This window comes from Dipodomys merriami, unplaced genomic scaffold, assembly GCF_024711535.1.
Source record: "Dipodomys merriami isolate MVZ:Mamm:240054 unplaced genomic scaffold, mDipMer1.0.p SCAF_177, whole genome shotgun sequence".
Lineage (NCBI taxonomy): Eukaryota > Metazoa > Chordata > Mammalia > Rodentia > Heteromyidae > Dipodomys > Dipodomys merriami.
In genome coordinates, this window is record NW_027203126.1 from 1,004,615 (window position 1) to 1,030,017 (window position 25,403).

The 25,403-nt window shown below is 50.9% G+C and overlaps 1 protein-coding gene and 1 long non-coding RNA gene across 4 annotated transcripts; one reads left to right on the forward strand and one right to left on the reverse strand.

The window, feature by feature from the left end:
* Positions 1-6,650: 6,650 nt before the first annotated feature.
* Positions 6,651-17,793, reverse strand: LOC138829844 (short-chain specific acyl-CoA dehydrogenase, mitochondrial). 2 transcript variants are annotated; one of them, XM_070026393.1, is made up of 10 exons: positions 17,680-17,793; positions 15,579-15,742; positions 9,159-9,308; positions 8,879-8,990; positions 8,403-8,554; positions 7,986-8,156; positions 7,770-7,907; positions 7,601-7,696; positions 7,404-7,460; positions 6,651-7,285 (listed from the first exon to the last, which is right to left on the reverse strand). In XM_070026393.1, the coding sequence occupies exons 1-10, from the start codon at positions 17,723-17,725 to the stop codon at positions 7,133-7,135; spliced, it is 1,239 nt and encodes a 412-aa protein (XP_069882494.1). In that variant the 5' UTR covers positions 17,726-17,793; the 3' UTR covers positions 6,651-7,132. The 2 variants fall into 2 exon arrangements, with proteins under 2 accessions (XP_069882494.1, XP_069882493.1); XM_070026392.1 differs by having other exon boundaries at positions 15,579-15,745.
* A 5,737-nt stretch (positions 17,794-23,530) lies between these two features.
* On the forward strand, positions 23,531-25,289 carry LOC138829808 (uncharacterized). Of its 2 annotated transcripts, none has more exons than XR_011372740.1 (3): positions 23,531-23,562; positions 24,262-24,392; positions 25,070-25,289. It is a non-coding gene; the product is annotated as an uncharacterized lncRNA (long non-coding RNA). The 2 variants fall into 2 exon arrangements; XR_011372741.1 differs by having other exon boundaries at positions 24,262-24,385.
* The last annotated feature ends 114 nt before the right edge of the window (positions 25,290-25,403 follow it).

The following is a 25,403-nucleotide window of genomic DNA, read 5'->3' on the forward strand; positions in this document are numbered from 1 at the left end:
AACCCGACTACAAACTACATAGAATTTTTTGTGTATGCACCGGTACTGGGGCTTGAGCTCAGTCCTGAGCACTGGCCCTTAGCTTTTTTTTTTTTTTTTTTTTTTTGGGTCCGGTCGTGGGGCCTGAACTCGGCCTGGGCGCTGTCCCTCAGCTCTTCAGCTCAAGGCTAGCGCTCTACCACTTGAGCCACAGCACCACTTCCGGCTTTTTTCTTTTTGCTTATGTGGTGCTGAGGAATCGAACCCAGGGCCTCGAGCATGCAAGGCAAGCGCTCTACCACTGAGCCACCTTCCCAGCCCGGCCCTTAGCTTTTTCACTCAAGGCTTCTTGGCACCTGCTACCATATTGATCAACCTTCACAAGATTAAGGTAGGGACTAAGGGGAGCAGTACTAGCACCATTGCTTAGTCGGCCCAGGATCCGGGTCTCCTTCCCAACACTGCCCCTACCCCACAAAAAATAGGCCCATCACAGAAGCCAGACTTCAATATGAATTGAAGTATCAGAGCCATCAGATTCATAGGAGAGAGGGCTGAATAGTAGTTGCCAAGGGCAGGAGGGTGAGGATGGGCAGTAAGGGTGTCACGGGGGCACTTCCAACTTGGGGTGATGCATATCTAGAGACGGATGGTGGAGATGGTCGCACAACAGTGAGTGGACCTAACGCCACCCGGCTGTGTACCTGATGCAATACAGACAGGAAGTGTGATGTTATACAATTGTTACAACTTAAAAAACAAAAGGAAAGCCCGGTGTCAGTGGCTCACACCTGGAATCCTAGCTGCTCAGGAGGCTGAGATCTGAAGACCATGGTTCAAAGCCAGCCTGGGCATGAAAGTCCATGAGACTCATCTCCAATAAACCACCAGAAAACTGGAAGTGGCACTGTGGCTCAAGTGGTAGAGCGCTAGCTGTAAGCTGAATTGTTCAGGGATAGTGCCCAGGCCCAGAGTTCAAGCTCCATGACCCACAAAAAAGAAAAAGACATCAGGAGCAGTGACCCAAGCCCTTCAGCTGCTTGGAGGATCACTATTTGAGGCTAGTGGCTGGGTGTGGTGGTACACACGTACTATTCCAGCACAATAGCTCCGCCTAGTGGCCAATTCCTGTCATCCCCAGTGACAGGAGAAAGCATGAGAGTCACAGCCCAGCCCGGGGGACATCAAGTGAGACCTTACATCAAAAACAACAGAACACAGGCTGAAAGCATGGCTCAAGAGGTGCAGTGCTCAAGTTCAATCCCCAGTACCACGGGAAAAGAATTAAAACAAGGAGCAAGGCATGGTGGTCCACAACTATAATCCCAGCTACTCAGGAGGTGGAGATCAGGAGGACTGAAGTTTAAAGCTAACAGTCAAAAAGACCCCATCTCCAACCAACAAACAAGGTGTGGTGTTCCATTGTGGTCTCAGCTACTCGGGAAGCCTATGGGTGGGCGTGTCATGGCCCAAGGTTAACGGGGCAAAACTTGGAAACCCTAAAGGTAAAGCAGAAAGGCCTGGGGCTGTGGCTTAAGTGGTAGAGGGCGTAGCTAGCAAGTGGAGGGCAAAACCTATTCCTGCAAAAAGTAAAAATTATAGACTAGCTGGATGCTAACAAGGATCTCCTCTCCTACTGCCCGAACACCCTCTGGCTGGCTGGGTGGCTGGCTGGGTGGGCGTGGGGGAGGGGTGAGCTTTTAGTGGAACAGGTGTCAGGTAGGGGTAGTGGGTGAGAGGTGGGGTAGTGGGTGAGAGGTGGGGTAGTGGGTGAGAGGCACAATTGCGCTCAGCTGGGCTCTCAGGCAAGCCTGTTGTGGCTGAGCTTAGCCTGTGAGCTCCCTGCCCCCCTTGAGGACAGCGCCTCCCCCTCTTTAGACCTGATCACTGGCACCCTCCGGGAAAGATGAGTTCCCACGGAAAACTTGGCAGCCATGGGTGCCAAGTGTGAGGCTGTGTGAGATGAACCAGGACTGACGCACACCGACAGCTCACCAGACTCTGGTCTACTAAGATAAGGAAGAAGCAAAGGTCACACAAAGCATGATCTTGAAGGGCTGAATGAAAACACTAAATTTGGAAAAACAAACAAGCTGAACACACAGGTGAGAGAAAGAACATAATAGGATAGACAACTAAAGGAGAAAACAACAAACCATCGGGTTGAGACAGTCCCAGGAGGCTCTGCGGAAGACAGGAAATAGAAAAGACAAAGATAAACCATCAGCATAAAAAAAATACAGTAAGCCAGGCCACTGTGGCTCATGCCCATAATCCTAGGTACTCAGGAGGCTGACATCTGATGATCATGTTCAAAACCAGCCAGGAAGACAAATCTGAGAGACCATTATCTCCTGTTATGTCCATTTAACCAGCAAAAAGCCACAAGTGGAGGTGTGGCTCAAATAATAGAGTGCCAGCCTTGAGCTGAAGAGCTGAGGGACAGCGCCCAGGCCCAGAAATCAGGCCCCATGAACAACAACAAAAAGTGTAAGACCCTTGCCAGGTGCCAGTGGCTCACACCTGTAATCTTAGCTATGCAGGATGCTGAGATCTGAGAACCATGATTCAAAGCCAGCTGAGTCAGAAAAGTCCATGAGACTCTTATTTCCAATCAACCACCAGAAAACTGGAAGTGGTGCTGTGGCTCAAGTGGTAGAGCACTCTCCTTGAGCTGAAGAGCTGAGGGACAGCATCCAGGCCCAGAGTTCAAGCCCCACAACAGAAAAAAAAGTGTAAGACCCTGTTTAAGCCCCAGTAATGCACACACCTGCACAAATACAGTTGTATAATAGTGTCTAGAAAGGAAAAAAGTAGACCAAAAGGAGAAAATATTTAAAGAATACTATAAAATTAAAGAACAGTAAGGGGCTGGGAAGATGGCTCAGTGGTAGAGCACTTGCCTTGCATGTCAGAGGCCCTGGGTTCGATTCCTCAGCACCACATAAGCAAAAAGAAAAAAGCCGGAAGTGGCGCTGTGGCTCAAGTGATAGAGCGCTAGCCTTGAGCTGAAGAGCTGAGGGACAGCGCCCAGGCCCAGAGTTCAGGCCCCATGACCGGATCCAAAAAAACAAACAATAAAGAACAGTAAAAAGACAGCACCTCTAGGCTGTGAAACTCCAGAAGATTCGAGGCCATCTAGAGATAAAGGGCAAATGTAAAAGCAAGGTCAATATCCAACTTTTCAGCCATAGTATCATAGCAAGAGGACAGCGAGCCATCATGTCCTAGGTTGAGGCCTGGCTGACTTCCCAACAAAACATATGTAGCCACATGAATACGTATAGAACACAAAAATCACGTCCCAAGATCTGAGGATCCTAGTTCTGGGCCATCCCAGGCAGAAAAGCCTGAGAAATTCTTATCTCCAGTTAGCAGAGACAAAGCTGGAAATGAAGACTTGGTTCAGGTGATAAAGCACCAGCCTTGAGGGAGAAAAAAAAGCTAAGAGCAGGAAACCAAGAATTCAAGCTCCAGTACTACCACAACGACAAAACCCCAATCTATTCACACATGTGTGCTTCTCCATCTGACAGCCTGGGCATTTCACTTTCAAGGGAAAAAAGTCCACTAGACTCCATCTCCAATTACCAACAAAGCTAGACTGATAGCATGGCTGCGGTGGTAGAGCGCCAGCTGAGTAAGCCAGCCCAGGTTAGTATGAGGCCCCAGAGTTCCAGGCCTAGTACTACATCCACCAAAAAAGGAAAAAAACAAATCTTAACCTTCTTGAGATCCACACCACAGCACCTGATGTCTAGTGCTGGCCCTGGTGTGAGGAGCAAGCCCCTCCCAATGGCTGGGGGGAGTCGAAATTGGAGAGGAATTAGAATTTAGGCAAAACTATGCAAGTGAATGCCAAGAGCAGTTGAAGAGTCATTTTAATGCACTGATATGGAAAAATGTAAAGTAGAAGGAAAGAAAAAGAGCACACAGAATACTGGTCCCATGAAAGGTTAGAGATGAGCGCTTCGTGGATGCAAAGGAAAGATCTGGAAGTATGTCCCTGAGCCAACTCCAAGAAGGCAACCAGAGAACATATTTGAAACATTTTCAGAAAATAAAATTTCTAAAACTTGTGAGTGTGTGCAGGTGTTGGAGCTTGAACTCGGGGCGTAGGTGCTATTCCTGAGCTTCTGTGCTCTACCACAGCACCACGTCCACTACTTCTGAGTAGCTTATTGAAGAGTTTCACAGACTTTTCTACCCCAGTTGGCTTCAAACCACAATCCTTAGCTCTTAGCCTCCTGAGTAGCTAGGGTGACAGGTGTGAGCCACCAGCGCCCAGCTAAGAAACTAGATATTTAAAAAACAGAAGTGCCAGACACAGGTGGCTCACGCCTGTCGTCCTAGCTACTCAGGAGGCTGAGATCTGAGGATCACAGTTCAAAGCCAGCCTGGGCAGGAAAGTTCATGAGACTCTAATCTCCAATAAACCACTAGAAAACTGGAAGTGGTGCTGCGGCTCAAGTGGTAGAGTGATCGCCTTGAGCTGAAGAGCTGAGGGACAGCGCCCAGGCCCAGAGTTCAAGCCCCATGACCACCACAACAAAAAAACATAAAAGCACTTTGTTTGTAAGAGAGACAATAGGATGCCTTCCTTATCTCAAGGAGAAGCATGTGGTTTATGGTGGGATGCATTCTTAGCTGGACATCCAGGAACTCTGAAAGTATAATAGCAGGAGTAATTAAAGCAAAGGCAAAACACCTATTCTTGCATAAACGTGAAGTCAGACCCATTCCTTTACCATATAAATAGCTCTAACAGCCAAGCAGCGTGTCTCCAGTCTCTCTCCTTTGAGAGCGCCCACACCCTAAGTGCGCCTCTGCCTTTTTTGTTTGTTTGCCTGCTTACTTCATAAAGCTCCACCACGGTTTCCAACCATTGTGACATCCAGAAATTCTTATTCTGCAATCAAAGTCAAGGACCCTAAATGAAAAGTCTCTCCTCTTAGAGGGAAATTTTGCAAAACTTCACCTGCATCTGGTGACATAACCAAAGCACCAGGAGCCTTGGAGACAGCGCAAGACTGCCAGCCTGGGCCTGGCCAGCAGCACCACAGCCAAATCTAGGAGTCTGAAGAGTTGTAGCAAGGGTCTGGAGTGTGCACACGTGACTTCACAACCAGAACACAACACCTGCTCTCAGCGCTTGCCAAAAATCACAAGTCATGGAGGTGTGCGTCAACACCTGGGTGGTGACAAATTCCAGTTTACCGAGGCTAAATTTCCCGTGTGTCCCTCCTGTCCTGTAGCTCAATGTCCTGGCTGAAAGACACATGCACTGGCGAATTTAGGCGCAATGGGACAAGATGTCCCCAAGAGTCAGGTGCAGATGAACACCGGGGTAGAGTTCAGGATGTATTCTAAGCGAGGAGGGAGACTGCAAACAGGCCAAAGCCAAGGACTGGGCCGGGGGGGGGGGGGGGGGTAAATGCTGGCTCAGCACAGGTCTTCAAGCACCCCAGTGCCCAGGCTGCACCTTGGCTGTGGCCTCCATGGTCTGCCCTTTGCCCCAGGCCTGGCCAGTCCTGAGAGGCAGAAGCCCAGCTGGGCACGCGTGGCTCAAGCTGTCCTTCGACCCCCAGACGCCTCTCAGTGGGTGCCGGGATGGACCCCAGGGCCTCAGATGGGGCGCTGGCTTGGGTGAGGACAGCTGGGTCCTGAGCCTGGGCCCAAGCTCAGATGGGGCTCCCTTGTTCCTCTCTGAACCTCCCCCACGCTCCTCCCCTGCCACCTAGAGGACTGTGTCCCCCGCAGTGGCCCTGGGGAAAAGCGTCAGAGCCCCCACAGCGCCCTGGCTCACAAGGCCCTCAGGGATCCTCGCCTGCCCCCCAGGTTGGGCAAGTCCAACTTGGCAGCTTCTGAGAAACGGGCCCCCCAACTCCCGCCCTGCCCACTGCATCTCTGGCTGGCAGCTGAATACAGATCCAGGGGTACATCAAGACCCACAGAGGCTCGGAGCCAAGACACTCGGTGCTTACCTGGAGCCGGGAGAAGAGCAGACACCCGAACGCCTCCAAGCTACCCGGGTGGAGGAAAGTGGCACTGGGGGCAGGAACAGGTGCCACGCATTATGGAGGAAGTCACCACGTGGCCCCGCCCTGCCCCAGCCCCACCGCGGGAGCCCACCTGCGCAGGATCAGCACTCAACTCAAAGAAGCTCAGCCTTACTCGCTGAGGCCCTGCCCACCCCTCCCCGGCCCCTCCCCCTGCAGGGGCTCCCAGGGGGGGACCCTCTGGGGCCAGCACAGCCACCCTCACATGGTGATGGCTTCTCCAAGCGTCCTCCCCACGGTCACCCCACAGCCCACGCATCAGTACTGACAGGCAGCTACCCTTCCCATCCCTACCTCTTCCCAACTCTTCTAGCTGCTTCCCTCAGGTGACTGGCTCGCAGCAGACCAAAGCTCAGGTATGCACCAGAGCCAGCCTCACTGGGCGGCGAGGCTCTGGCACACTGACCACCGTCCTGCGCTGCCCAGAGGCCTGGCAGGCCCAGGGCCTGTGCCTGCGGCTGGCCCGGCTCTTCCACACACACTCCAGGCCGCTCCCCTCCCTGACCCTCCAGAGTTGCCTCCAGCCCTTCCACCACAGCCTGAGCTTTTCCCGTATGAGAGTGGGGGCTGTTGGGCAGCACAGACAAAAGACTGGAGAGCCAGGACACAGGGCAGGGTCAAGACACAGGTGTGCTTTATTGGCTAGTCAGTTCACACGTGACCAGAAAGCATACACCTGTCCTCTGTTGACCACACGGAGACCGCAGGGTCTAGGCACAACTTCTGCCCCAGGGGCCTGGTCATTCCGCCAGCCCTCCTCCTGACTGGGGAGCCCCCGCCCCCCTGGGTGGTCACTCCATCAGCAGGAGCATGGGGGGAGGGTCATTGGCCCCCATAGCCCCGCCTGCAGGCCACAGGAAATGAGGCACGGCTGGTGAGGTAGCAGAGCCCAGAATGGAGGCTGAAGACGGGTCTCCCCGCCTCTCCTGCACAGACTCCCACCGGCTGGACGGGAGTGGCGGGAGCTGAGGGGCAGGGCGGGCTGGCATGAGGAGGCAGGCCCCTGCCCTCCCATCTGACCAGGCAGAAGTGGAGGCTAAGCCCGGGTGGTTGTGCCCTTCCCCACAGTGCACAGGGCGCTGGGCTGTGCGGGCTCAGCTCCGGTAGCTCCGGAGCACGTGGTTGGCAATCACCAGCCTCTGGATTTCACTGGTGCCCTCGTAGATCTCGGTGATGCGGGCATCACGGTAGTGCCGCTCAGCTGGCATCTCGGTCACGTACCCCATGCCGCCCAGGATCTGGATAGCCTAAGTTGGACAGCAGGTTCTCAGAAGATTTACACGCACACACACACACACACACTGTACACACACACGCCGCCCATGGGGCAGGGCCGGCTGCGGGACGGAGCCGCCCGAGGCTCACCTGGTGGCTGATGGCAGTCGCAGCCTCTGATGCAGCCAGTTTGGCCATGGCCGACTCCTAACCTCAGAGATGGCAGAGCGAGCGCCTCAGGGCAGAGCTCCTGGCCTAGGACCCATAGGAGCAGCAGACCCACAGGCCCAGCTGGGCAAGGACCCACCCGGCCTCTCCCTCAGGGAGTCCCTCGGCCCGACAGGCACCTTGATGAAAGGCTTCTTGTTATCCTTCAACATGGCAGCGCGCCAGGTCAGCAGCCGGGCACTCTCCAGGGCCAGCGCCATGTCTGCCAGCTTGAACTGCAACAAGCCGGCCCGCCAGTCAGCAGGGAGGAAGGGGGCCCAGAGGCACAGGAGCCCGGCCCCCCCTTACCTGGATGCCTTGGAGCTTCGTGATGGGTGCCCCGAAGGCCCTGCGGTTCTCAGCGTAGTTCACGGCGCAATCCAGGGCGGCCTGGGCGATGCCCAAGGCCTGGGAGGCAATGCCGATGCGGCCCATGTCCAGGGTTTGCTGTGGGGACCAGCGGGTGAGCGGCTGCAGGCTGGGGCCTGGGCCGGGGGCGGGGGGACCAGGGCCCCCCCCCCTCACCATGGCTATCTTGAAACCCATCCCAGGCTCCCCGAGCAGGTTCTCCTTGGGGATGCGGCAGTCCTCAAAGATGAGGTTGGCTGTGGAGGAGGCCCGGATGCCTAGCTTGTCTTCCTTCTTCCCCAGCGTGAGCCCGGGCGTTGGCATGGGAACCAGGAAGGCACTGATGCCCTGGAACGGCAGAGCAGCAGAGAGATTCGAGGCTACCGGCACGCTGGCCCAGGCTCGCCTGGAAGCCGCAGGGCTTCCCACCTCCCCGGGCCTGCCGTGTGTGTGCATGCGTGTGTGTGTGCATGTGTACACACACGTGTGTGTGTGCGCAGACTCCCCAGCGGGCAGCTCTGGTGGAGCTGAGGTTCCATCTACAAATGGCAACAGCCAGCCCACAGGTGGGCCTGGGCCGCCCTCGGCCCCCACCTTGTTCTGCCGCTCCTTGTCTGTGCTGGCGAACACCACGGTGGCCGAGGCCTCCCAGGAGTTGGTGATCCAGGCTTTGGTGCCGTTCAAGACCCACGAGTCACCCTCCTCCCGGGCCGTGGTGGAAGCGGCTCCCGCGTCGCTGCCATTTCCTGCCCCACACACAGACTCAGGACCAGAGCCCCCCACAGCCCCGCCAGCAGGTGTGCTCGGGGACCCCGCAACCTGCTGCAGGCCCTGCTAGGTCCCAGAGCCTCAGGCACCAGCCTGCGGGGAGAGGCATTTTCAAGCTGAAAGGTCCCCAAAGCCACACGGTCCCGTGCTCCCCACGCAGGCTGTGGAGGTCTCCCCAGGACTGGGCAGCCCAGCCCAGTGCCCACATCAGGGGCCTCTCCCTCTGGGGACACGCAGCACCCCCCCCCGGGGCTGTCACCCAGACTCCAGGTGGAGAAGGGGTGCCCCTACCCCTGAGGTACCTGGCTCACTGAGGGCAAAGCAGCCAATTTTGTCACCAGTAGTGAAAGGGGGGATCCACTTCCGCTTCTGTTCCGGGGAGCCGAACTTCAGGATGGGCCCCAAGTACAGAGACTGGAGGGGACAGAGGGGCGCATTTGGAGGCCTCCCCACGCCTGCTCTTTGCAGACTGAGTGCGCAGAGGATGCCGGGGCCGAGGCTGGGAGGCGGGGCCGTGCGCAGCCAGGGGACCCGGCCCCCACCCTGGGCTCCCACCCCACGGGGTTTCCCCAAGCGGCTCACGTTGTTGACACTCATGATGACGCCAGTGGAGGCGCAGCCGCGGCTGATCTCCTCCATGGCGATGGAGTAGGCCAGGTAGTCAAGGCCGGCGCCACTGAGCTCTTCGGGGACGTCCATGGCCAGCAGCCCGAGCTCGCCCATCTTCTTCACCTGGCCCCAAGAGAGCAGGTCAAGTCCCGAATCATGCGCTCTGGTGACTCTGGTGCAGCTGTTACCATGTGCCTGACCCCCACTGGGGATTGGATACACAGCTGTTTGGTGGCTCATTGGCAGTAAGGGACTCTTGGATTTGTCTGCCTGGGCTGGCTTCAAACCATAATCCTCCGATCTCAGCCTCCAGAGTAGCTAGGATGACAGGCATGAGCCACCATCCCCTGGCAACATGTTCTTGATAGTCTTTCTCCTTGTCTGTGAGAACAGATTTTTGCCCTTTTCCTCGGTGCTGCACCCCCAATGTCAGTGACAGAATGAAGGAACCATAAGCCTGGAAGTTCTGATTTTCTGATTTGGAAAAATAACAGTAATAGCAATATAATGATTCATTTCAAGGGCCTACCATGTGCTGGGCTAAATGCTTTTTGTGCATTGTTTCATTTGAGTCTCTCCACAGCATGATGAAAAGCAACTTAAATTCAGCCCTGTGTGTTAATCTCATCGTAAGGTGAGAAGGTGGGGCTCCCAGCTGGGCCACAGAACATCAAAGTGGGATGGCTGGGATTGAAGAGATTCTTCAATGCTGCAGTGTCTACAGGGGGACGGCTGCCAGGTTTCCTGCAGGAGCTCAAGTCCCTTGCAGAAAACAACACAGGATTGCATGGAACCAAAGCACCTTTTCTCCAGTACCCTCTCAGAAAACTTTTCACAGCCAATACAATACAAATACTATGAAAACACTTGTCATACCACATTAAAAAATAATAAGAGGGCTGAGAAGGTGGCTTAGTGGTAGAGTGTTTGCCTTGCATGCATGAAGCCCTGGGTTCGATTCCTCAGCACCACATACATAGAAAAAAGCTGGAAGTGGTATTGTGGCTCAAGTGGTAGAGTGCTAGCCTTGAGCAAAAGAAGCGCAGGGACAGTGCCCAGGCCCTGAGTTCAAGCCCCAGGACTGGCAAAAGAAAAAGAAAGAAAAAGAAAAAAAGAAGAAGGAAAAAAAAAGTGCACATGCTCAGTACAAAAGCAGTTTCTGTCCTGAACATATTCTTTGCTTCTTTTCTTTTTCTGGAGCTTCTGGGAATCAGGTCCTAGGCACGCATGTTACCTCATGAGCTGCTGCCCAGTTCTTGTGCTTTTTGTTTTGTTTTTCAGATAGGGTCCTGCGTGCTAACTTTGCCAGGACTGCCTTTTAACCCAGACACTCCTATCTCTACCTCCCAAGTGTCTGGGAGTAGAGGCATGGGCCACCGGGCCCAGCCTTTCTCAGTATTTGGTCTGTGGCTGGTTGCAACCACCAGGGCAGAGTCCACAGATCTAGAAGACAATTGACCTTTCATACTAAAACCACGCTCTCAAGCTGCTCTGACTGAAGAGAAAAACACCACAAAGAATGCTTGCGGATGGTACTCTTGTGATTGTAAAAGTTTCACCTCCCCACTCCTCCCAAAATAAATGCCTCATAAAGCTTGTCAAAGGCTTGTTAAGATGATACACAGAAAACACAGCCTGGGCCTGGCTCAGACTGAGTATAGGTGAAAGGTGCCCGGCATTACCAAGTGGCAGACAAGCTGCTCTTCTGCAACCATGCACAGCCCTTTGTGAAATGGCTTGTCTCCTCCTTGACACTGGCTTACAAGACCCTAAGCCTGACCTGGCCTTCCCCCTCTCCAGGTCTTCCCTGCATAATGCAAGCCACTGCATACACTTCTTTGCTGAGCAGCCACAAGCTGAGACCTGCAAATGAGATCCAAGCTCCACACCCCACCCCCTGGGTAGATGCTCTGCGGGAAGGAGGCCCCTTGACAGTGCCCTAAAGACAGCCATGTCCTAACCCACTCCCAGCCTTCTGTGACCACCTCACACGCGCCGAGGCAGGGCGGTCCTGCTCAGAGCGTGCATGCCTTCTGTGGCAGGCCTGGCCCAGGAGAGGCCGTGGCGTGTTCCTGTGCTCAGGTTCTAAGCTCAGCTTTGGCACAACGGTAGCTTGGGACAGAGGGGCTCCCAGCCACACTCAGATTTACCCCAGGAAGATATAGTGACTGCGGGATTACGTTCTACCAGGTGTTAAAAACACATAGGTTGGGCTGGGCACCAGTGGCTCACATCTGTAATCCTAGCTTCTTAGGAGGCTGAGATCTGAGAATCACGGTTCAAAGCCAGCCTGGGTAGGACTCCAATTAACCACCAGAAAATTGAAAGTAGTGCTGTGGCTCAAGTGGTAGAGCACCTGCTTTGAGCTGAAGAGCTTAGTACAATGCCCAGGCCCAGAATTCAAGTCCCACGACCAAAAACAAAACAAAACAAAAAAAACACCAGGTTGGACCTGGCGCCTGGTAACTCACACGTGTAATCCTAGCTACTCAGTAGACTGAGATCTGAGGATCAAGGTTCAAAGCCAGCTCAGGCAGGAAAATCCGTGAGACTTACCTCCAATCAGCCACCAAAACACCAGAAGTAGAGCTGTGACTTGAGACAGCACCCAACACACACACACACACACACACACACACACACACACACGCACACACGCACACACACACACGCACATGCACACGCACACACACACCAATGAAAGTTACAAAGCCAGCCATTGAAGCAGAAATTGGCACTGGCTTTCCTCCTGATTTTTTATTTCCCTCCCTCCCAGTTCTCCTCCCCTTGTATAACACTGCTTTTCGGGGAACAAGAAATTCTTCAGGAATTGAGCTGCTCAATTAGCAAGAAACCATCACTCCCCCTCATCCCCCATTTCTTCAGCTGCAAATGAGGTAATGACGTGCCCCCCTCATGGAGTTGTTCTGAAGATTAAATGAGTTAAATATATGTTCACAGACCTGGGAAGTAAACCTCCAGACATTACCTACTGATGGCATTACCATTAGGCTGTGGGGGTTGTTTTCCTTTTGGCAGCATTGGGGATGGATGCAGGCCTTGCACGTGCCAGGCAAGCATTCTACCATACAGTCACACTGTAGCCGCTATCATTTTTTTTTTTTTTTGGTACCAGTACTGAGGCTTGAACTCAGAGCCTTGTACTCTCTCTCTCTGAGTTTTTTCACTCAAGGCCAGTGATCTACCACTTGAGCCACAGTTCCACTTCTAGCTTTTTAGTGATTAATTGAAGATAAGAGTTTTTCAGAGCCGGTGGCACATGCCTGTAATCCTAGCTACTCAGGAGGCTGAGATCTGAGGATCTCAGTTCAAAGCCTGCCGGGGCAGAAAAGTCCATGAGACTCTTATCTCCAATAAAAAACCACTAGAAAACTGGAAGTGGCTCTGTGGCTCAAGCAGTAGAGCGCTCACCTTGAGCTGAAGAGCGCAGGGACAGCGCCCAAGCCCAGAGTTCAAGCCCCACGACAGACAACAACAACAACAAAAAAAAGTTTCTCAGCTTTGTCTACCCAGGCTGGCTTCAAACCATGATCCTCAGACTTCAGCTCCGAGAGTAGCTAGGATTACAGGCGTGAGCCTCCAAGCCCTGCATCCTGTGCCGTTCTGATCCCAGTGTCCTCATTGTAGGATTTGGATCTTTGCAAATGCGCTTTATTATCTATGTTTCAGTTCTCTGAAGTAGAAACTGTTTCAGTCCTGTTTTCCTCATGTAACTGGGAACTTAGCCCTGGAAAAACAAAAGGCAAGCAAGCCTAACCCTCAGCTTAGAGAAGCAAACACTGGAGAGTAACGTGTGCATCCCACAAACCAGCCCCACTCAGGCAGTACAGTGTTAAGACTAGGAGACTGGGCACTCCTCCACCCAGGGCCGAAACCTGAGGCCATGACTATCAGGGGTGAACAAGAGCAGATGTGGAAACTCTTGGCAAAAAAATAAAACTGAGCCTTTGTCTGCCGCGCTCCCCTCCCTGTTCAGGAGTGTTAAGGAAATCTGTGTACAACAGCCCAAGGCTACTCCTAGCCACTCCCTATGGAGAGGTGGACCTGCAATGTCCCGCACTCCACAGAGCAAGCGCCAGTATGCACTGATGGCCAGCAGGCTTATCCCCCGGCACAGCTCCAACCAAACTGTGCCTGTGTCCACCAACACACATAGACAAGGACATTCCTTCCAGCCGCATTTGGAATGAGCACATGCTGGAAACAACCCAAACCTCTGTCTGCAGAAGGGAAAAGATTCATAGGCTCTGAACTTGGGTTGTAGGTGTGGTTCAGGTGATGGAGGCTTATCTGGCATTTGTGAGGCCTTGGGTTCAACTTCCAGGACCACAAAAAAAAACAAACAAACCAGTGAACTTAAATTGTAATCCTGGGCTGGGAAGGTGGCTCAGTGGTAGAGTGTTTGCCTTGCATGCCTAAGGCCCTGGGTTCGATTCCTCAGCACCACATAAGCAAAAAGAAAAAAGCTGGAAGTGGTGCTGTGGCTCAAGTGGTAGAGTGCTAGCCTTGAGCTGAAGAGCTGAGGGACAGCGCCCAGGCTCAGAATTCAGGCCCCGTGACTGGAAAAAAAAATTGTTTTTAATTAAAAAATAAAAAAACTGAGGGAACACAACAATATGGTGGTACAGGGGATCAAACTCAGGACCTTGCAGCTGCTTAATCAAGGGCTCTACAGCTTCAGCCATGCCCCTACCCTGTTACTCACTTTTTTTTTTTGCCAATCCTAAGCACTGTCCCTGAGCCTCTCTGAACTCAAGGCTAGCGCTCTACCACTGGAGTCACAGCACCACTTCCAGTTGTTTTTTTTTCATAATTTTTTTTTGTGTGAAAATACTGTACAGAGGAGTTACAATTACAAGGGCAACACTTCCAGCTTTTTCTGCTTATGTGGTGCTGAGGAATCAAACCCAGGGCCTCATGCATGCAAGGCAAGCACTCTACCACTGAGCCACATTCCCAGCTTATCACTCACATTTCTATGCTTTAATTTTCTCAACTGTGAATGAGCATAGTACCAACCAGGTGCTGGTGGCTCACACCTGTAATCCTAGTTACTCAGGAAGCACACACACACACACACACACACACACACTGGTAGCAACAGCTACCATTCAGGCACTGGGCATTTAGTACACATTATCTCACTTAATCCTATAAGCATTGCAGCAAGCAAAATGATTAGCGTAAGTAAGGATTAAAATAAGATGACTCATGTCTCGTGTCTACCAGTGGTCCATCTGGTTTTGGTAACTCTGAAGCCACTCGCCTACTCAGCTTGAGTTTGTGAAGTCTTCCCACAGTCCAGGGAGATGCTCAGGACACCAACCACACAAAGTCATTAAGCAGGAAGAGTGGTCTCAAGCTACTCTTGTGGTCCAGGGGACCACGACTCTTGGCTTTCTTGCATTGGAAAACAAGCAAGGAGGGCTGGGGATGTGGCTCAAGAAGTAAAGTGCCTGCCCAGCAAGTGTGAGGCCCAATCCCAGGATGGAAGGAAGGAAGGAAGGAAGGAAGGAAGGAAGGAAGGAAGGGAGGGAGGGAGGGAGGGAGGGAGGGAGGGAGGGAGGGAGGGAGGAGAGGGAGGGAGGGAGGGAGGGAGGAGAGGGAGGGAGGGAGGGAGGGAAGGGAGGGAGGGAAGGAGGGAAGGAAGAAGGGAGGGAGGGGGAGGGAGGGAAGGAAGAAGGGAGGGAGGGGGAGGGAGGGAAGGATGGGAGGGAGGGAAGGAGGCCACACTGGAAAGGTTTGTCCTTTCACAAAGCTTTGATTTAAGGTGTTTCTAAGCTGGTACAATGCACCAGACATCTTGCTAGATCAGTGGATACAAAAGAAATATCTTGAACATGTCATTACAGATGGGCTGAAAATAAATTGAAGCAAAATGGAAGGACTATTGGTGGGAATCTCAGAGTATGGGAGAAAATAGACCTGGGTTCAAGTCCCTGGTCTGGAGCTGATGAGTTCCATGACTTTGTTGCATTATGTAATAGCTTATAAGTTTCATCAACCACTGAGTTTCATCAGAGGTCCAATATGGGCTTCATAGGACAGGTGTTCAGAATAAGATAACCCATCAGAGGCTTAGGATGGTGAGTGGCACAAGGCACACACTCTGCCAGCTGTAACTAGTCCTGTGAGCACACAGCCTGGCACATGGTGAGCATGTCACCCATCTGCTGTGTGCTGTTATTGTTTTAGAAATCAAATCTTTCCTCAAGGTCAGTGGTGGACAAGGGAAACCTGTGTAGAGTATTTTCAGGGTCCCAGGCTTTGCTGTGGGGTTGGGTTCCCTGACGGGGGTCTCGGTGCGTCACAGTCACTGCTCAATGCAAGAACAGACAGTGTCATGGGCTGCTGAGGCTGGTGCGCTCTCACCTGAGCCTTGGGGAAGAGATGCTCCTTGTCCAGCTGGGCTGCAATGGGAACCAGCTCTTTCTCAGCGAAGTCACGGCATGTCTGACGCAACATCTGGTGTGTCTCAGGCAGCTCCACTGACTGGTAAATGGTATGTAACCTCCTCCAGTCCCTAGGACGGAGCACTGCTGACAGGAAGAAAAAGGAGATTGGAGTCAATAGTACTGTTAATAACAATATGAATCATAGGCGCTGGGAAGGTGGCTCAGTGGTAGAATGCTTGCCTCACATACATGAGGCCCTGGCCTGGGTTCGATTCCTCAGCACCACTTAAACAGAAAAAGCCAGAAGTGGCACTGTAGCTTAAGTGGTAGAGCTCTAACCTTGAGCTGAAGAGCTGAGGGACAGTGCCCAGGCCCAGAGTTCAAGCCACACAACTGACAAAACAAAAAATGAATCATGATCTGGCTGGGAATGTGGCTTAGTGGTAGCGTGCTTGCCTAGCATGCAGAAAGCCCTGGGTTTGATTCCTCAGTACCACATAAACAGAAAAAGCTAGAAGTGGCGCTGTGGCTCAAGTGGTAGAATGCTAGCCTTGAGCAAAAGAAGTTCAGGGACAGTGCCCAGGTTCTGAGTTCAAGCCCCAGGACTGGGGGGAAAAAAAAAAAGAATCATGATCCACTCACTTAAAAGTTCCTTTACCAAGGATGATATTCACCCACCCACACCACAAGCTAAGGACATCTGGCTAGATCAATGGAGATACTTTTTTTTTTTTTTTTTTTGCTAGTGCTAGGGCTTGAACTCAGGGCCTGAGCTCTGTCCTTGAGCTTCTTTTTGCTCAAGGCTAGCATCCTACCACTTAAGCCACAATGCCACTTCTGGCTTTTTCTGTTTATGTGGTGCTGAGGAATGGAACTCAGGGCTTTGTGTATGCTAGCCAAGCATTCTACCACTAAGCCACATTCCCAGTCCCTGGAGATACTTTGGGTTGTCACCACTAGAAAGCCATTGATATCCAATGGGGAGAGGCCAGGGATATTGCGATACATCCTATTGTTTGCAAGCAGTCCTATCACCAAGACTTGCTCACCCATGCCAGGTGCAGCGACCCATGCCTGGCAGTCCTAGCTATTCAGAAGGCTGAGGGCCAGGAACTCATTAAAGAATGAGACTGTATTAAAAAAAAAAAAAAAAAAAGGCCCCAATGTCAATAGTACTGCTGTTGGAAAGCCAGGCTGACTGAGTGCTTACTATGAGCTCCAAACGCTTTACTGCATCTCTTTGTATATGCATTGGATGGCAATAGCCCTTGGCTCTTGGGAGTGGGAGGATCAAAGGCATAATAAAAGTAGCAGTTAGTTCTGTTCTAGGCCAAGGGTTCCCGATTCTTCCTACTTAGGGTGAGTAGGTACAGTTGGCCAAAGACGCCTCAAAGGCATATGGCACTGTAGTTACAGCTGGAGTCAAAAGACAAATCGAAAACACTGCTGTATTAAATAATCCGTTATTAAATAATCTACAGGCTGGGTGTGGTGTGGGTCAAGCCTGAAGTGCCAGACACTACGGATGGGGAGTCAGGTCCAGTCTCACAACCTCAGGCAAAGTTAGCCAGACCTTATCTCCTCTGGACAAAATCAAAAAGCTAGGGAGCTTGGGTCAAGTTAGCTCCGGGCTCCGGGCTTATTCCTCACCACTGATTTTTAAAAAGCAAACTCCCTGGGAGCTAACGTTCCGAAGCACCCGTAACCTACCAGGCCATGGCAGTGCTGAACGTGCCCCGGGGTCACCCCACGGCCCTTCTGCACTTGGGACAACCGAGGCTGAGAGAGGCTGGGTCTGGTCCAAGGTCACAGATCTTAAAGTTCAAGGCTGGGCCTGGCTCGGGAAGTAGCCAGTGGTGGGGGGACAGGCGGGGCTGCAGGGAGGGGGGTCCGGTCGGGCCAGGCGCGGAGGGGCCGCGTCCCTGGGCCCAGGCCCGACAGGCACCCGGGGCAGGCCATCTGGGGCAAAGGCCGCGCGGGCGCTCCAAAGGGATGCGGCTGGCCCGGCTGCCCGGGCTGGGGCAGGCCCGACCCCCCGGCCCGCCCGGCTCCGCGGTGCGCAGCCCAAGCGCACTCACCTCCGCGGAGGGGGCCCCAGGCCCGGGCGAGCAAGGCAGCAGCCATGGACGACGGAGGACGCGGGCCTTACGCCGCCCGCAGCCCGCAAGCGGTTCCGGACTGAGGGGGCGGGGTCAGGGCGGCGGGGCGGGGCCTACGGGCAACGACAGCGGGCACGCCCCCGTGGGGGCGTGGCTTCGAGGCTCTCAGGCCTCCAAAGCTGGCTGGGCTGGAGGGGATCTTTAGTCCCCGCTGCTGTGAAGTTTGGGCCGCGCGGCGGCGACACTCCAGCTCACAAAGAAGAAAGAGGAGAAATGAATATGTACACACACACGCCTATCTTTCCTATGTTTGCAGTGCTTCCTCCAAGGGCCTAGCTCTTAAAATCCAGTTCTATGGCCCGAGGAGCTCGAAGACCTGCCCCGTCCCCTCCCGTGCCCAGGCCCACAGGTGCCTGGCTATTTTCGCTCCAGCCACCCCGCTGGCAATTTTTCTCTAGGATTTCTAGCTTGTTTCCTGACTTGGGATCTTTGCAGCTATTTCCTTCTACCTGGAAGCTTCTCTTCATTCAGAGGTCCCCTGACAGTGTTTCTGCGTCTCCCCATCCATGCTGCTTCTATTTATGAGGCCCAGAGCCTGGTCTTGCCCTGTGCTCAGCAGAGCAGAGTCTGGGAAAGTGAGGTGCAGCTTCTCTTGAGGGGCATTTCTGCTTAATGCTGTGGGATTTGACCCCTCACATTCTCTGGATGCCTTCACCCAGCAACTTGCCCCAAGAGGGTCTGCCCTTGACACAGTTCTGAATCTTGCTTCCATACCCTCCCAACATTACCTGTCTCCTAGCTGCCTTTCTCCTTTTACCCCAGCTAGAACCCTGTGTCCACCACTGACCTCCAAAAGTCATGGTCCTCCAAGATCCACCTCTGTTTCCTAGAGAGCAATCAAAAGATGTAAAGTCCTCAGCATATTACCTTCAAAAAACATTTAAAAGAAAACTCTTTCAATTGATGAATAAAGACACTGGAGTTTGTATGCAGAATGTGTTATTCAGTCAAAAAGCCAAGAATAAAACCAGACGCCAGTGGTTCACGCCTGTAATCGTAGCTACTCAGGAGTCTGAGATCTGAGGGTCGCAGGTTGAAGCCAGCTTGGGCAAGAAAGTCTGTGAGACTCATCTCCAATGAACCACCAGAAAATGGGAAGTGATGCTGTGGCTCAAGTTGTAGAGCATTAGCCTTGAGCTGAAGAGCTCAGGGACAGCGCCCAGTCCGAGTTCAAGCCCCACCACTGACACACACACACACACACACACACACACACACACACACACACACACACACACACACATGGAGGTTCCATGCTTTTCTACCCAGGTTGACCTCTGGACCTGCATTCCTCCTGTTCTTGGCTTCCCAAGTAGCTAGGATTACAGATCAGAACCACCAGTGCCAAATTTCTTTTTTTTTTTTTTTTGTCAGTCATGGGGCTTGAACTCTGGGCCTGGGCGCTGTCCCTCAGCTCTTCAGCTCAAGGCGAGCACTCTACCACTTGAGCCACAGCGCCACTTCCAGTTTTCTGGTGTTTATTGGAGATGAGTTTCCTGCCCGGGCTGGCTTTGAACTGTGAGCCTCAGATCTCAGCCTCCTGAGTAGCTAGGATTACAGGCGTGAGCCACTGGTGTCCAGCTAAATTTCTTTTTTCTGAGATAGTCTCACTATAGTCCAGCTTTACCTAAGTTTGATTCTCCTGACAGCCTCCTCAGTGCTGGGAGTGTGCACAACTGGCTCCAAAATGTTCTGTGTGGGCATGTGTACAACCAATCTGGGGCTTGAACTCAAGGCCGGGGCTCTGTCCCTAAGCTTTTTTTTCCCCTCCTTTCATTAAAAAATATTTTAATTATCTTTATTTAACTAATTGTACAAAGGAGTTGCCATTCATTGAAGCAGTTTATGAATACAGTGAATCTTGATCAAGGTTACCCCTTTCAACGTTCTCATCAGCCCCTCCCTACCCAGCCCTTCCCTTACTTATCTTAACTTTAGGGTATATAATACATTTTTTGACATTTAGCAAAGCAGTTTGTATGTACAGTGCATCTTAATCTCCGTCATCACATCAAAATCTTCACCCTGCGTGTAGGCACAGGGTGCCTCCCCTCATATTTTTCAATGCTGTTGTATATACTGGAGATTCTTGCCCGAATTCTTTCCCCTTCCCCTCTTAATTCTTCTAGCCTCTCACCGGAATTACACTGGTCTGCGCTCTCCTTGGAGTCTTTCAGACTTCAATTATTTTATTTCTAACTCCTTAGGTACCACCCAAAGTGTTCACTTGCAAAGTCATTTGTAACCCCTTCCTTACCACCCAGTGTGTTTACTTGTAGAGTTATAAGCAACATTCTAGCTACCACAAATGAGAGAAACCCTGAAACCTATGTTTCCTTGAGTCCGGCTCACTTCACTTAATATATTTTCCCCCAAGGTTTTCCATATTCTTACAAAAGATGCAATAACACTCTTTCTGATGGAAGCATAGAATTCCATTGTGAATATACCACATTTTCTTGACCCATTCATCCATGGAGGGGCATTTGGGTTGACTCCATGTCTTGGCTATGGTAAATAATGCTGCAAGGCTGCACTAAAGCTACCTTCACAACCATGTTCATTAAAACTAATGAAATGTCAAGTAAACGCATGAACCCTCAGTGGAAATAACCACATCTATGAAAAATGTAAAATAACAAATACAAATGAATCTTTGGAAAGATTCATAAGCACAAGCCAATAGAAAAATAAATGCTAATATAGGAAGTGTTCATGGGTTAAGAATACTGAAGAAGTTTTTTAATTTACTGACTATATAACTAGAAGACTACTCTAGAAGGAGTATTTTATTATCGAGCCACTTAAAATGAATGAAAACAGGAAGGGATGCTCTCTCTCTCTCTCCCTCCCCATCTCCCTCCCTGTTTTTCTCTTTGTGTGTGTCTCTCTCTGTGTTTAGGTGTAGATTGTGTTTGTGTATGAGTTTGTGGGTGTGTTGAATAAATGAATAAATAAAATGAAGGGGTCAAGTATGAGTGGATAAAGGGGAAAGTTGAGCAAAAAGGAGAATGAGAGAATGAGAGAGCAAGAAAGAGAGAGATCAAAGCATTATGTCTTATGCAAATGAAACACTGCAGAAAGCCTTCTTCATTAGCTGAGGAGAAGGAACAACCACTCACAGTGGTTCTCAAGCAGGATGAGTGGACACAGGGAGAGCTACCACCTAACTGCAAATTCACCACAGGAGCCCAGTGCCAGTGGCTCCAGCCTAAAATCTGACCAACTCAGGAGGCTGAGATCTGAGAATCTCAGTTCAAAGCCAGGCTGACAGGCATAAGACTCTTCTCTCCAATTACCTCCCCAAAAGCGGGGAGTAAATCTGTGGCTCACATACTGAGTGCTAATCAAGGACAAAGGCTCAAAGGCAGCTCCTAGACCCTGAGATCAAGCTCCAGATCTGGCACACACCTCAACACAACAAACTACATCTCCCAAACTCAACTCTCCTGTCTACTTAAGTAAGGGTCCTACTGAAGATAGATGAGCAATAGCCAGTCAGAACCACACAGGATTAAGACACTGCTTCTATTCCAAGCCCCTTTCCTAGAATCTATTCTATCTAAGGACCCTCCTTCACATAGGAGAGCTAAAGACTGAGCCACACCCTCTCACCAGAGCCCTTCTTCTCCCTGTGCTCTCGTCCCTCTCAGTCCAGACACTGCATCATTATCACAGTGGAGATTATCTCAACATGAGAGCAGCTTTTCAGGTAGCCGCAGCAGCTGGACTTCCTATGACTAGCAGGAGATGATTCTTTTCAGTTAACTGACATTCTGAGACCCCTTGGACAGACCGAGAAGAACCACAGAGGGCTGCAGTCATGTGTCTTTGCACTCAATGTGCTCATCTTTAAGGCAGTGCCAGCCTCTTGCCCTGCGTTTGTCACAGGGAATGTGGAATCCAGGATATATATATATATATATATATATATACAGCATGTTACAGTTAGGACTGTGCAGGGGCTGGTTCAAGGATTGTCTCACATGTTGAAGGTCCTGGGTTTCATCCTTTTGAATGAAGCCATAAGCTGCCAACTGCATGCAATGCAATGGGTGTCTCAAAGTACTACTATTTAGGGATTAGGGTTGCATGAAAATGAAGAGGCCTACTTTGCATAAACATCCATAAGTGTACCTTTCCCAGAGTTCTTCCTTCAGACTAAGAAATACTTGTAAGAAAGTAGAACCCAGTTGTTCAGGGCAGAACTGTGGGTAGAAATAAATTCCGCAGTGTTTGTGTCACTTCTGGGGGACCCAGATGCTGGAACAACTACTGTGGACAAGATTTTGGGTTTGATCATTAGTCTGTTCAGGGCTGAATAGATTGACCTACATCTCTCTGGCTTCCCTTGTTTTTGATGAGAAAATTAATGGTAAGCTTCTAGGAAATCCTGAAGGGTATCTTTGCCTTAGCTAGATACAGCACAGTTCACAATGAATCTGCTTATATATTCTAAATATCATATCAGACACGTGTTTGACATCCATCCAAACAGAATGAAAAAATACTGTGTTCGGAGTAGCCCTCATGTGATCATTCGACTTAAAGATAATGTCAATATTAAAGCAAAAGCAACAAGTATATTGAGAAATAGGAGAGGTTTGAGTTTTGATGAAGCGTTTGAGCTTAAGCTGACCTTATAAACAGTGAGTCATGCCGTATCTGTGCTGGTGGTCATCATTGGTTCTTTTTCTTTTAAATTTTCCTATAAAGGAGACACACAGAGAGGGTGCAGTTACATAAGTTAGATAATGAGTACATTTCTTACTGAACAGTGTTGTGCTGGTAGTTTTTGAGAAAGGGATTTGCTTCTGTAGCAGGCAGCAGCCGGAACCTTCATCTTATTTGTCACTTGCCACCTTGGCTGGGATGACAGGGATGCACCATGATGCCAACCTGCTCCCTTGTCATGGGCTCTCATGGACTATTTGGCCTACGCTGGCTTCCAACTGCAATCTTCCCACTTCCAACCCCACACGTAACTGGGATTACGGATATGAGCACTCTAGGAGTCTTGATATCGGCATTCTCACTAGACTGCCATCGGTTGAAATATTAAATATCAATCTACATAACCACCTAAGAAAACTTAGAGTAGACTCTTATTGAACAGAACCTAAGTTCTGTTTAACATAAGTGTGTTGTAAGCATATGGCTACTGTAAGGCCTGTAATCCTAGCTAAGCAGGAGGCTGGCATATGAGGATGCTAATGCAAAGGCAACATGGGCTGGAAAATTCCCTGAGACTATTATCTCCCATGAAGCACCAAGAAGATAGAACTGGGGCTGTGGCTCAGCTGATAGAGCACCAGCTTTGAGTATCAAAGCTCAGGGACAGGGGCTGGGAATGTGCTTAGTGGTAGAGTGCTTGCCTGGGTTCAATTCCTAAGTAACACAGAAAGAGAAAAAGCGGGAAGCAGGTCTGTAGCTCAAGTGGTAGAGTGCTAACCTTGAGCAAAAAGAAGTTCAAGGACAGTGCCCAGGCCCAGAGTTCAAGGCCCAGGGCTGGCACTAAAATGAAAACAATAATGAAATCAATCAAAGTCAAAATGCTAAAGGACAGTGCCCAGGCCCTGACTGCAAGGCCAGTCCGGGCATGCTCATCTAAGAAGCGTCCTGAAGGCCAGGAACTGAGATGGGCACAGGGGGCGACGCCCACATGGGCAGAGACCCTTGGCAGCTCTGACATCACAGACACCTTCGTGAGGTCACAATAACCCTGGCTCTATATATATCGCGTGCTGACTGGTGGACTCTTGTAGGTAGTCGGCAGGGTGGAGTTCAGGTGTTTGGTGGTTGGTGAGTGATTGATTTTCGGGATTTGGTTTATTGATTTGGCTTTGATTTTCGGTGTTTGGATTTGGACTGTGATTCGGCTTTGACTCTCTCGGACTTGGTTTCTCTTTTGCCTCTTTACTTTTTCTTATCTTACTTCTTTCTTCCTTTTTCTTGACTTTTTCCTCTACTTTTCTTTTTCTTACTTTTCTTCTTTTACTCTTCTCTTTCACTTTTCCTTTTTCTTTTATTGCTCTACTTTTTTCTTATACTTCGTTTTTCACTAGATAGCATTTTAGATAGCATTTTAGCATATTGTTCATTTATTATTCATTTATTCTTTCTATATTTACATTATATTGTTTTATTGTTAGATTGTTAGGTAGTAGTTACATTTTATTATTCATTTATTATACTTATTCATATTTTACTTACATTATTATACATTTATATATTTTATTTCATTGTTTGATTCTATTTTCTCCCTAGACAGCGTCACTAGGGTGCTGTGTAGGATGAATAGTGAGAGTAGAGAGGCGAGGTCCCGGCGGGGCCTTGAGGCCAGTTCCTCACACGAGGAGCTCCTCAGGGCTCACTACCGGGTGCTGAGAACCATCGGGGAGGGGGGCTTTGCCGCAGTCTATCTGGCAAAGCACCTGCCCACAGACAGCCTAGTCACCGTGAAAACGATCACCAAGAGGAAGTGCCCCTCTGTTGACACAGAACTGGACATCTTAAAGTCTGTGGAGCACCCTGACATCATCAGACTCTACGAGGAGGTAGAGGCAGAGCAGCGGGTGAACTTGGTGATGGAGTGCCTCGAGGGAGGAGACCTAGCAGACTATGTGTACGAGGTGGGCAGGCTGAGGGAGGGGGAGGCCAGGCTTCTGTTTAGGCAGATCGTGAGGGCGGTCAGTTATTGCCACGACCACGGCATCATTCACCGGGACCTTAAGGCAGAAAACATCCTGCTGGACAGCCAGGGCACAGCTAAGCTCTGCGACTTTGGTCTCAGTATGCGGTTCCAGCCCCAGCAGGAGCTGGACGGGTGGTGCGGGACCATGGCCTATTGGCCCCCCGAAATGATTAAGCAGAAGAAATACCAGGGTCCCAAGGTGGATGTCTGGAGTTTAGGGATCCTACTCTACTTCATGGTGATATCTTAGGGTATCTGATGACACCTGACCCTCAAAAGAGAGCTGCTGTGAGGCAAGTGTTGTGCCACCCTTGGTTAAAGGCAACACAGGCACGCTCACCACGCCCCAGCCAGATCCGGCCATTCTAAACGTCATGGCCTATTTCCTGGGTTCTGACCCAGACCAGGTTGGGGCAGCCCTGTCTGCCTCCATGGCAACCTATAAAATCCTAAAGCAGCAGCAAGACCAGGGCCAAGACCTGACCAGCCTGGGGAGGCATGCAGTCCCTGCGCCTCCGCCTAAAGGAGCTAAAGGGATAGACTTTCAGAAAGGGATTGTGACTTGTGAGGGGTTGTCCTGTACAATTCAGTCCTGAGTTCCCTTTCTTCCTTCAGCTCAAATGGGAAGGCTGAAAACACATCGCTGTGGTGCTCACCCGGAACACGTGCCATTCCGCCTGAACATGCCTGGAGACCACGGGTCCTTCCTCTGCTGCGACCTCCAACAAGCTCCACAGACTTCTTTAAGTTTTTCATATTGGAAATGATATTTAATATTTTTTCTATATTTTTTGCTTCTCACCAAGCTTATTAAATTGATTTTCTCAAAACTTGATCATGGGCTGGGAAGGTGGCTCAGTGGTAGAGAGCTTGCCTTGCAATGCATGAGGCCCTGGGTTCGATTCCTCAGCACCACATAAGCAGAAAAAGCCGGAAGTGGCACTGTGAC

Bases quoted from the DNA above. Each gene is read 5' to 3' on its own strand.
- LOC138829844 (XM_070026392.1), bottom strand. From the start codon at position 17,725: ATGGCTGCTGCCTTGCTCGCCCGGGCCTGGGGCCCCCTCCGCGGAG. The intron at 8,555-8,878 runs GTACCTCAGGGG...TGTGTGGGGCAG, and splicing joins CTTTGCCCTCAGTGAGCCAG to GAAATGGCAGCGACGCGGGA. The intron at 7,697-7,769 runs GTAAGGGGGGGC...GGCTTGTTGCAG, and splicing joins CGAAGCTCCAAGGCATCCAG to TTCAAGCTGGCAGACATGGC.